At 53.1% G+C, this 12130-nt stretch overlaps 1 protein-coding gene across 1 annotated transcript; it reads left to right on the forward strand.

Moving 5' to 3' along the window:
- The first annotated feature begins 72 nt into the window (after window positions 1-72).
- NAGK (N-acetylglucosamine kinase) lies at window positions 73-11490 on the forward strand. Its single transcript, XM_006880863.1, has 10 exons — window positions 73-101; window positions 2158-2242; window positions 2365-2463; window positions 3133-3274; window positions 4021-4131; window positions 4864-4976; window positions 6438-6525; window positions 7420-7517; window positions 10394-10472; window positions 11300-11490. The coding sequence occupies exons 1-10, from the start codon at window positions 73-75 to the stop codon at window positions 11488-11490; spliced, it is 1035 nt and encodes a 344-aa protein (XP_006880925.1).
- The last annotated feature ends 640 nt before the right edge of the window (window positions 11491-12130 follow it).

The raw sequence follows: 12130 nt of genomic DNA on the forward strand, positions 1-12130 counted from the left end.
AGGGCGGGAAGGGTGAAGGTGGGAACCGGAGGGAATTCGGATCGCCGGACGAGAGGCAGTGTCGGCACCGGCATGGCTTCACTCTACGGGGGTGTGGAGGGGTGAGTGCGGCCTGGCAGAGGGTGCATGGGCGGGTTGCCTTGCGGACAGCCTCTGCCGCCCTAGGCTCGAGGGCGGGGTGGACGGCGGTGACAGGGGCGGCAGGGAGATGTCCTCGGACCCGAAGGTCCGGCTAAGTTGGAGGAGCGATGTGTGTGCTCGTGCGTGTGCCACACCCCGGGGGGGGGTCGTTTGTGTTTTATGGGAGAACCATGCCCCTTTTCTCCCACGAGAGAGAAAGCCCTTCGATAAAAGCAGCTCTGGACCCTAGGAGACTTTTGCAAAACAGGTAGTAGCACTTGTGAAGTTGCTGGACGGGTGAGAAGGGCGAGGGTCGTGCGAAAGGTTTTTGCATTTTGGAACTGGAGCACCTGTCAGCCAGTGCTAACCCAAAGGTAGGCAGTGCGGATTCACCATCTTGCTCTGCGAGAAAAAGGTGGGGCAGTCTCCTCCGAGTGATTTACAGCCTCTGAAAATCCGCCAGGGGGTTAGATAGGAGTAGTCCTGGAGAGGGTTAAACCGGGTGGCTCCTTGGAGGCAAGGATTCTGAGGCTCCGTCTAACTTACTTTGGACATGTAGTGAGGAGAGACCGGTCCTTAGAGAGGGACATCATGCTTGGGAGGGTGGAGGGACAGCGCAGGAGAGGAAGGCCCTCTATGAGGTGGATTGATTCAGTGACTGGGATAATCGGGATGGGAGTGTCAGAGACAGTAAGATTGGCAACAAGACAGAGCGGAGTTTAGGGCTGTTGTACATAAGGTCGCTATGAGTCGCAGGCGACTCGACGGCACATAACAACAACAGGTTCAAAGGCACGTAACAACAGCAGCGCTGATGTGGGAAGGCAGGCTCCTCACTGAAGGTTGAGCCCGTTGTTATTCTGATGTTTTTCCTAATGAGGAGCTGTCTGCTTTTTCCACTATCCCTGCTTCTTTCTTTACCACTATCCCTGCTTCTTGGTGTGACTATGGACAAGAATTTTGATCGCTCTGGACTTCAGCTCTCCCATATTTAAAATGAAGGGAGGGAGAAACACGATGATGGACCAGCCCCCTGCCATTGAGAAATTCTGAGAATCTGTCTCTGGCAAATCAGGGGATGGTAGAGGGTGGCTTTCATTCTGAGCCAGGCAGTATTTTCACTCTGAGGTTGATTCTTTTGGATGTTGAATTTGCCCCTTGAAATTTCATGTCATTTGAGTCTGAGCAGCAGGTTTTCAGTGTTGTCTTAGTGTTACAGAGCTCTGGTGACCTAGTGGTAAGGAGTTGTGCTGCCTGCTCTAAGGTAAGAAGTTCGAATCCTCCGGCTGCTCCTCTGAAGAAAGATGGGCAGTCTCCTCCCATGAGATTTACCCACTTGAGACAGTTATGAGCTGATACTATTTCGATGGCATAAGATATGTGTTGGTACTAAAATCGTTTTGCTCGGTAAGGAACCATACATCACACCACCACAGACCTCCCTCCAAACTCCCATTTGCCCCAGTAGTTGGGCATTTGAGGATGTGGTTGATGCAGGAGGTAGACATGCACCCAGTTGCCTTCACTCTGGTCAGCCTTCCTTACATAGGTGGCTTGAAGAACTTGGTAGCTGGAGCTGGACCTTCCAAAATTGTCTTCAGTTATTGCGAGAATAGCAAAGAGAAAGAATACACCCTTTAGCTGTATGTTTCTAAGTGTTGGTCTGAGCTGGGCAGGAGATGATGATCTCAGCCTTGACCTGATGGACTTCACAGTCTCATGAGAGGCAGACAGAACCCCAACTAATTACACCTAGTGCCTTGGGCCTCCTGAAGAGCTTTGGACTGCTGGCAGGTTTAACTAATGGAGCGGCCAGGTGGAAGGTTTCTGATAGATAAGATCTTGAAGGATAAGTTGGGCATCCTCTGTAAGATGAGTGAGAACTTTGGTTGACAGCAAATATCAAGCCACAGAAGTGGGTTTGGGACTGGTTGATGGGTGTGTTGAAGCCATCTCCTCCGTCACACTGTTGGGACAGGACTCGCTGTCTCTGCAGGCTTTTCTGAGCTGTGCTGAGTGCCCCCTTGTGTCCTGCAGGGGAGGCACGCGGTCCAAGGTCCTCCTACTCTCCAAGGATGGGCAGATCCTGGCAGAAGCAGATGGGCTCAGCACGAACCACTGGGTAAAGGCTGCGCTGAGTGGGTCTGGCGGGCTTGTTGGGCGTTTTTTTTCTCCATCCTCTGTGTTCAGAGCAAGTCCTTCGAGCCTTTGTGACTGACTCTTCCTTCCCTTGACTGGGGCTAGCTGATCGGAACAGACAAGTGTGTGGAGAGGATCAACGAGATGGTGAACACAGCCAAGCAGAAAGCAGGGGTGGACCCTTTGGTACCTCTGCGCAGCCTGGTGAGTCTGGGGTCCAGACACCAGTGACAGTAGGGTAGCTGGCAGGTTCAGAGGACCGCAGTTGTAGAGAGAGCAGCCTCCAAGGTTTCGTCTCTGGTGTAGAATCTCACACAATAGACCGTCTATCTACTCTGTGGCCTCAGTTGCCACCTTCTAGCCACAAATGGGTCGGAACATGACAGGGCTTCCTGGAGGCGTTGGGACCTTGGTTTTGAGCCCAGCTTTGTATCCACTGTCTGTGTGACCCTTGCGGGATACCTTGTTTCCTCTGAACCTCCAAGAACGAGGATAGTAACTGAGTTTAGTAAAACGGCATGACACATCTCAAAGTGGTTAGCTTGGAGCCTGACCTGTAAGTACTCATTCGTTTGTAGCTGGTTTCCTTCCTCACTCAGCTCTTTTCCAGAATTGTCTCAGCTCCAGCTGCACCCTAGGCATAGCCTCAGTGAAATACTCTGTGCATTCCAAACTGTTCCACCCCACTCCACACCTGGTATTGCTGACTACAGTCCCTAGTCCAGGCCCGGCTCTAAGCCACAGCCTTCAGAGGGCTCATTGTGGGGGAGGGAAGGAAGATGGGGCTGGAGAAGTCAGGAGGAGAACAGGGGCCAGATGGCAGGAAGGACAGGGTCCCTGTTCGCTTGCTGGCTCACCCCCTGCGTGGCCTAGGGCCTATCCCTGAGTGGTGGGGAGCAGGAAGACGCAGTGAGGACCCTGACGGATGAGCTGAGGGACCGATTTCCCCACCTGAGTGAGAGCTACTTAATCACCACGGACGCTGCCGGCTCCATCGCCACAGCTACGCCGGATGGTGAGGAGGTGCGGGAGGGCTGAGAACTGTCTCCGTGGCACTACCCCTTAGCTGGGGCTGGTCACACTTGCTCTCTAACTGGGAACACAGCTTTCGTGGTGTTCTCCCCCTGCCCAACTGTCCTTTCTTTACAAGTCCCGGAAGGGGAGGGCATTTGGATGGAGGACAAGGAGGGGAGGACAGACCTTGGGGCAGAAGGGAGTCTTTGGGGCAGTGAGTGCTGGAGGCCAGCGGGCAAGTTGGGAGGGCCCCGAGAGCGTTGACAGCTCTGTTGGAGCGCGGGTGCCCTGGTGTTGACTGGGGTTGGAATCCCAGTTCACGTTAACCCGTTAAGTCAGCTGGAGAAAGTTGCTTCACGTTTCCATTTTGTCACAATGGAATGAGTCTAACTGCACTCACAGGTCCAGGGAGCCGAGCAAGTGTCACTGTGGGAACTGGATTGAGCCGAGTCCCTGGCACAGAGCTAGTGCCCAGTTAAAGAGCCAGTCGATGCGATGCTTGGGAGCAGGCGAGGCACGGAGCCATGTCCACTCGAGGGACATATTCTTGTGGGGTGTCCACAGCATTGGGGTTTCTTGGAGGCCCACGTCTCCTATCTTGAGTCAGGGTACTAGCCAGGCTCAGTTCTGTGCTGCTTGCCTGGGCGGGGACCCCTCTCCTGAGCTGGTCTCTGCTGTGCCCCAGATCTGAGGCCAGGCACCCCATTCACAGCCTTGGCCATGCTTAACTTCCTCTGCCCTGTCTAGGTGGAATTGTGCTAATCGCCGGAACAGGCTCCAACTGCAGGCTGGTCAACCCCAATGGCTCGGAGAGCGGCTGTGGTGGCTGGGGCCACATGATGGGGGATGAGGGCTCAGGTGAGACACACCAGCTGGGACCCGGCATTCCTCTCCTCTGCCCCAGCCTGCTGGACCCTGGGTCCCTCAGTGGGGACAGCGCCAGAACCTGACTTGTGGGTCCAGTATAAGGACTGGGAGGCAGGGATACACAGATGTCAGACAGACTGTTGTCTGTTCTGCAGCATGACCTCTCTGTGGATCCAGACTCGGTTACCTGGCCACTGCTTACCTGTGTAGGGCCTTTTGAGTCCCAAGGGAACAAGTCAGGCTGAGAACGTTAAGGTGGTAGTTGCAGGACACGATGTACCAGTCTGCTGGTGAGAGAGAATTCTGGAAGCTCTGCCCACCCTCGCACCTTTACAGGACCCCCTGTGTGTGCAGCATGGAACTGCCCCACAGCCTTTATGAGGCTGTGACTTTTCAGCAGATTTCCAGGCCTGTTTTCTGAAGCGGCTCCAGCTGGGTTTGCACCGTCAGCCACTTGACTAGTGGTTGAGCACCTGACGTGTTAGTCAGCGGCTCCGTTCTTCACAGAGACCATGCAGACCTTCTCATGGGGGTCCTTGCTGTTCGTTTCTTGGCATTGACTCCAGGGGTTGGTGTGGCCGCTCACTGGCCTTGTTGTTCTCTAAAGGAGATGCTTGTGTGACCCAGCCGAATCCAAGCTGATTTGCTGTAGCTCCCTAACATTCTCTGGAGGTGAGCTTGGGGAGATTGCCTCGTCTTCTTAGCCCTCTCTGCACCCCACAGCCTACTGGATTGCACACCAGGCAGTGAAAATGGTGTTTGATTCCATTGACAACCTCAAGGCAGCACCTCACGACATTGGCTACGTCAGGGAGGCCATGTTCAGCTATTTCCAGGTATGTGGGGCACCCCACAGCTAGAACAGGGTGGGGGAGACTGGGCAGGAAGGGACTTCTGGGTGAAGAAAAGGATGCTGGAGAGGTTGTAGGTGAGGATCTGGGATGAGGCAGGAGGTCATCATGTTCCAGGAGGGGCCACGTTTGTGGAAGAGATGAGTTTGGGTAAGTAGTTAGCCGGACTGCATTCTTAGACAGCCAGGCACCCCTGGAAAGAGAGGGCAGATGGTGTTCTGGGATGAAAAGTGTGGGGTGACATCAGGAGAGTGTGGAGCAGAGGCAGCAGGTGAAGGAAGAATAAGTGTGTTGAGTGAGAGCTGCTTCCAGTCTGCAGAGGCCAGAAAGTGGGGCGCCTGGAGAAAGGCGAGTTCTTGGTGGGGAGCCGTCTCGGCTCTGGGGATTGCCTGTCTCCTGTCTCAGCTTTGCTCCTGTGTTAGGAAGTACCTTTATCTGTTTGGGAGGTGGGGGAGGAGAGGTAGGAAGAAGTGTGCTGCCCTCTACGTGCATGGACTGAGACGGGCAGGAGGAGACCAGAGATGTTGGAAAAGAGGACCTGCTTCTCAGGCCTCAGGCATCTGTGGTTCGAGAGGAGCACTCACCTGGGCCAGGGAGTGCAGCAGGGGGGTAGGGGGGAGACCCGGAAGGAAAAGTCACTTCTTACAGGAGGAAGGGAGCTCTGGTGGCCTAGAGAGGAAGGAGTTGTGCTGCCAAAAGCAGGCATTTCAGATTTACTTGCTGTTCCTTGGGCGAAAGATGGGCAGTGGGATTTACAGCCTCTGAACACCCACCAGAGGGTCAGCTCTGAGTCAGTTCTGACTCATCGGCCCATAACAGTAGTAGCTGCCACTCCACCTTCCGTGACCCGTTGTACCTTTTAACGTCTAAAGTAGTTGTAGGTAACGTGAGAGAATGCATGGAAAACGCTTATCTGTGTTACTGCAGGTGCTCTCATTTTAGCCGCTTTTCCTACTTCCTAAAATATTCTGGCTGCATGAAACACTGGTCCTGCGGGACCTTAGGAAGTGTCAAGGGTATGTGAGGTGGTGGGGTGGACGAAGCAGGCCTTCTGTGGTCAGATAAGTTTGGGAGAAACAAAATTGGTTTCTTGACTGTGGGATTTCTCAGAACCTTCAGTTGGATGATGTGTGTTACGACCGCCTGAGGGGCGTGGCGATGTGCAGTGTTTCTCAAACTCCTCTGACCAGAGTAGTCTTTTCTCGAGCCCCTCACAGGGCTTTGAACATGGGGCGCGGGGCTGGGCTCTGGGCTACCTCCAGGCTGATCAGTACGGAGTCGGTGTGTTAGGGGGTAACAGGGGACTGTCCCAAATCCAGGTACTTTCTAGATTCCATAAAAAAGAACAGCCCAGCTGCTGTGAAGGCAAGAGCCAAGCCCCTGGCTGTGCGGACGGGGTCCTCCGGCTTTGGGTGGTCACCTCTCCGCACGCCCTTTCTTTCACAGGTGCCCGACCGGCTTGGCATCCTCACCCACCTGTACAGGGACTTTGATAAGTCCAGGTTTGCTGGGTTTTGCCGGAAAGTTGCAGAAGGTACAGGAGGTGGGGCCAGCTTGTATCTGGCACTGCTTCTCAGAGACCCTTCCAGATGGACGGTGGAGTGAGGGCGTGGACGAGGCCCAGAAGCTGGGCTCCCGGGGAACCTCAGTTGCATGGGCCGTGGGTTGGTGGCACCGGGTTGGGGCTGAAGGCTGTGCAGGTCGTAGGGATTACTCGGTGTTGCCTGTGCTTTTTCTCAGTATCTGTCATGGTTTGTGAGGCTGTATGTCCCTTTTAGAGAAATGCATGAAGTAGCTGTTTAAACCTGTAAGTTTAGGTCTTTTCCATTATTCTCAAAGCACTGGAGGACTGTGGACAGGTTATGCCTCTTTTGGGGTGCAGGAGAAGTGGAATGAGGTTATCTGCACGTTGCTGCTTCTCTCCCTAGCATAGAGAATCCCTTCACTTCAGTGGGTTCGCCCAGCCTCAGGCATTGACCCTTGGGCCCTTTCTTGGAGCCTCTGGCAGGCAGCCCTGTCCCTCTTGCGGTAGAGCCAGCAGAGGGACAGCTGATGGTAGACTCATGGGTGGGCAGGGGTGACGGGCAGGAGTACCAGTCAGCTGTGCGTACGGGCCGGAGCTCCCCAGAGCAGAGGGATCCCGAGGTACATACAGACATGAACTCCGTGCAGGCTCCTCCAGTAGGGGGCGCCCTCCAGTGCCTGGGGTGAAGCCCCTCCTAGGACGGAGCGGGAGGGGCCAGTGGCCACACTGGAGGCATACTTGCCCCAGCACCCTCTGACGGACTTCTGCTCTGTTCCCGATTGAGGCCTCCACCAGCCAGAGCTGCTCCACTGTCACCACCTGCCCTATGAGGTTATTCACCCAAGACTGGGAGCACCCCACCTGCTTACCAGCCTCCCCTCATCATCTTCCCTCTCCACCCAGGTGCTCAGCAAGGAGACGGCCTCTCCCGGGACATCTTCAGGAAAGCCGGAGAGATGCTGGGCAGACATGTGGTGGCTGTGTTACCTAAGATTGACCCGGTAAGTGGGGGCTGAGAGCCAGGGCCTAGTGGCAAGAAGCTGCACTGCAATCCCAAAGGCGCATGGTTCAAATCCACCAGATGCTGTGTTAGAGAAAGAGGGGCACTTTCCTCCTGTGCCAGTCAGATCCAATGGTACACAGCAATACAAAAAGCAAACAAAACCCCTCCCCAAAACCATTTGCTGTTGGTAGGTGCCGTCGAGTCACTTGTGACGCATAGCAACCCTCTGTGCTAGAGCCCTTAACCCTCCTCTGTCCTGTGCCAACCTCACTGTTACTGACACACCTACTCCCACTACCCCAGTGACTGAATCGATCCATCTCATTGAGGGTACTTCCTCTCCTGCGCTGTCCCTCCACTCTCCCAAACATAATGTCCCTCTCCAAGGACTGGTCCCTCCTTGCAACATGCCCAAAGTATATCAGGTGATGCTTCAGAATCCTTGACTTCAAGAAGCAGCTCTGCTTCACCCTCTCTAGGACAAACCTGTTTGTTCTCCTAGTTGTCTGTGTGGTATATTCAACACTCTTCTCCAGCACCACAGCTCAAAGGCATCAATTCTCTATTATCCTTAGTCTGTCCACCTCTCTGATGCATAGCACACAATTGCAAAGACAATAGCCTGGATCAGGTGCACCTTAGTCTCCAGCCTGACATCATTGCTCCTCAGTACTCTGGAAAGATCCCTGACAGATGAGTTTCCCAATGCAATTTGTCTCTTATTTCCTGACTGCTAGTACCAAGAGTGTTGACTGTGGAGCCAAGCAAACTAAAACTCTCAATCCCTTCACCATCCATACTGATGCTGCCAATTGGCCCAGTAGTGAGAATCTTTGTTCTCTTGATGTTGAGCTTCAATCCGTATTGAAGGCTGCAGTCCTTGATCTTCTACAGCAAGCACTTCAGGTCCTCCTCAGTTTCAGCAAGCAGGGTTGTGTCATCTGCATAATGGAGATTGTTGATGAATCTTCCACCAATCCTGATGCCACATTCCTCCTCCTCATACAGCTCAGCATCCCAGATGATCTGTTCTACAGAAAGAATGAAAAGCTGTGGAGACAGAATACCTCCCTAGCAGACCCTCTTCCCAATTTTGAACCATGCAGTGTCTCCTTGCTGTGTTCTGATGACTGTCTCTTGGTCCAAGGATATGTTTCACATAAACACAATCAAATGTTCTGGGATTCCCATTCTTCTCAGAGTCAGCCACAGTTTGTTGTGATCCACACAGTCAAAAGCCTTTGCAAAGTCAATGAAGCACAGATAGACATTCCTCCGGTACTCTCTGCTTTCTGCCAAGATCCATCTAACTTTAGCTATAATATCCTTAGTACCATGATCTCTTCTAAATCCAGCCTGCACATCTGACAGTTCTCTGTTGACATGTTGCTCCAGTAGTTTTTGGATAATTTTCAGCAGAATCTTCTTTGTGTGTGATATTAATGATACTGTTCGATAATTTCCGCACTCTGTCAGGTCACCTTTCTTTGGATTGGGAACAAATAGAAATCTCTTCCAGTCAGTTGGCTATCCTCCAGATTTCTTAGCGCACCTTAGCACATCCAGGACAGCGTCTGCTTGTTGAAATATGTCAGTTGGTATGCTGTCAACTCCTGGAGCCTTGTTGTTTTTTTTGTCAATTCTTTCAGAGCAACTTGAACTTCCTCCTTCATCAACACAGGCTCTGCTCATATGTTACTTCAAATTCTGTGTCAGCCAATTCCTTCTGGTACAGTGACTCTGTATACTCCTTCCACAGACCTGTCTTATTTGCTAGAATGTTGAATGAGCCAAGGGAAGGGGTGTCCTGACTGTTGTTCTTGTTTGAAGGGTGACTGATGTCAGTAGTCCACATTTCCCCCCACTCTACCCAGAGCTGTGGTGCTGGAGAAGAGTATTGAGAATACCATGGACTGCTAGGAAAACAGATTTGTCCTGGAAAGGGTTAAACCGGGTGGCTCCTTGGAGGCAAGGATTCTGAGGCTCCGTCTAACATACTTTGGACATGTTATGAGGAGAGACCGGTCCTTAGAGAGGGACATCATGCTTGGGAGGGTGGAGGGACAGCGCAGGAGGGGAAGGCCCTCTATGAGGTGGATTGATTCAGTGACTGGGGTAATCGGGATGGGAGTGTCAGAGACAGTGCGATTGGCACAGCACAGAGCGGAGTTTAGGGCTGTTGTACACAGGGTCGCTATGAGTCGCAAGTGACTCGATGGCACATAACAACAACAACATACCACTACCCAGAACCAGCTGCCACGATGATGCCTTTCAGCCTGGTCAGCAGTGCGGCCGTCGCTGTGTACTCTTCTGGTGTCTAGCTCATGGGAGTTGAGGCTTTTGTGGTCCATTTGCCCTTTGGATGGACTGACGGGTTCTCTTAATGCTCTCTGCCTTTTTTCCCTTTTGTCTCGGGTGTATCCCTGATGGCTGCTTTTGCAGGATAGTCAGACCCGTCACAAAGGGACTTGTGGACTGTGTTTTGCCAGTTAGCCTCGATACTGCCTAATACTAAGGCCAGCTGGGTCCCACTGTAGAACTAAGGTTACCAGAAAAATTCTGTTAAATTAGAAGTGTGAAAACGTGCTCCCTGTCTGGACGCTGGTTCTTGGGCCTCCCTGCTCTGCCCACTCACTCCTGTTCTTGTCCCTCCCTGCCCTTTTCTCCTTCCTCTGCATTGTGGCTCACCCCTTTTTCTTGCCCTGGTGCTCTTAAGTCTCCCCTGTTTTCTGTTTTCCTTTTCCTTGCATGTATCTTCTATTTCTGGACTAGAAGGCGAGTGACTGGCATAGGTGGGGTTGATCCTCAGAAACTCCCCCTTCATTCCTGGCAAGGCATGGTCAGCCCCCTGCGTCCATTCCCTCTGTCCAGGTCTTGTTCCAAGGAGAACTCGGCCTCCCCATCCTGTGCGTTGGGTCCGTGTGGAAGAGCTGGGAGCTGCTGAAGGAAGGTGAGTTTGGAGGTGGGGAGAGGAGAGGAAGACTCTGGGACAGGCTGGGAAGGAGGTGACCCAGGAAGGCTCCAGGGAGTGTGGGCAGGGGCCCCAGGGCCTCGACTCGTGGCCAAAGCATCAAGCCAAGTAAGCCCTCATCTAAGCTTCCACCAACTCTCAGATCTTTTCCCAAAGGTTTATTAAGTAGCAGAAACTTCCAAAAGATTAGAGACCAGTCTTAGAGAAAGTGCAGCCGGAGTGCTCCTTGGAGGCCAAAAAGACAAAGCTACATCTCACATTTTCTTAGGAGAGGCTTGTTCCTTGGAGGAGAAACATCGTGCTTGGAAGGGTGGAGGGTCAGAGAGAGAAAGGAAGACCCTCAGCCAGATGGATCGACACCGTAACTGCAGCATGGGCTCAAGTGTGTCAGAGACGAGGCTGGCACAGGACAGGGTTCAGATCTGTTGTTCATAATGTTATACGTGACTCAGTGGCACCTAAAACAACTTCAAATTTGGTTTCCTGACAGTCGTGTGATAATCTGTGGTGACATCCCCCGGCAGCACGTGCTCCTGCCCAGCAAGGAAACAGGACAGCTTAGTCCTTGCAGCCTTATTCCAGCACTTGGAGGTTGTCCACTGGACACCTCTTAGTGGCTCAGGGACCCCACTGCCTCCTTGGACTTTGCAGTAGCCGGGGACTGAACAGGGTCTGCTGGCTCCTGTGCCCCCAGAGGTTCCTGGGTTCCTGTGCTCCTGGTATTAGGGATTTGGCACGGGGCCCCACTGTCTCTTCTACAGGCACTCTTGGGTTCCAGCTACCTCTTTCTCTTCTTTCTCCTCCAGGTTTTCTTCTGGCTCTGACCCAGGGCAGAGAAGTCCAGGCTCAGGACGCTTTCTCCAGGTTCACCCTGATGAAGCTGAGGCACTCCTCAGCCCTGGGTGGGGCCAGCCTTGGGGCCAAGCACATCGGACACTCACTGCCTCTGGACTACACTGTCAACGCCGAAGCCTTCTTCTCCCACACCTTCTCCTAGAGCGCTGGCCTAGCTCTGCCCGGGTGGAGCCCAGTGGACACTGGATGTGGGAGGAAGGGACTCTCCTTTTTTTCACAAAAACACAAGAAAATTAAAGCACTTTATCTCCTCCCCACTGGGATTGTGTTACGTGGCTGCCTTCATCCACAGAGTGGACATCTCAGTGCACTTGCCAGGAGCCACACAGGGCTCAGGATAGTTCAAGTCCAAGGTTGAAAGCCCTGATCCAGGGCTCAGCCTTTCAGCCTGTGGGCTACGCTTACTGCTGTGCACTTGGGCTAATGATTGATCTACATGGGCTCTCCTTCCTCAGATCACTGTATTTTGTGGCTGCCAGCTAATCCGTGACCTCTGTAATGATCTCTGCCCAGGCATGTTCAGGACTGTATATTCTCCCCAGGAAACATCACAACGAATGACCTTCGGCCTACGACACCTCCTTCAGTGACTGAACCCCTCACTGCCTTCCAGTCAAACCTACCCCTTAGCTGACCCTCTGGTGGGTTTCCCAGATTAAGTCACACGGTGAGGACTGTCCTCCTTTCTCCCTCAGAGCTGGTGGTGGATTCGAACTCACAGAAGCACCACCACCTTTGGGTTGGTGTCGCAATTCTTTATGGACTAAGGCACCAAGGCAGTT

Source organism: Elephantulus edwardii, unplaced genomic scaffold (assembly GCF_000299155.1).
Source record: "Elephantulus edwardii isolate Elephantulus edwardi_28Jun2011 unplaced genomic scaffold, EleEdw1.0 scaffold00011, whole genome shotgun sequence".
NCBI lineage: Eukaryota > Metazoa > Chordata > Mammalia > Macroscelidea > Macroscelididae > Elephantulus > Elephantulus edwardii.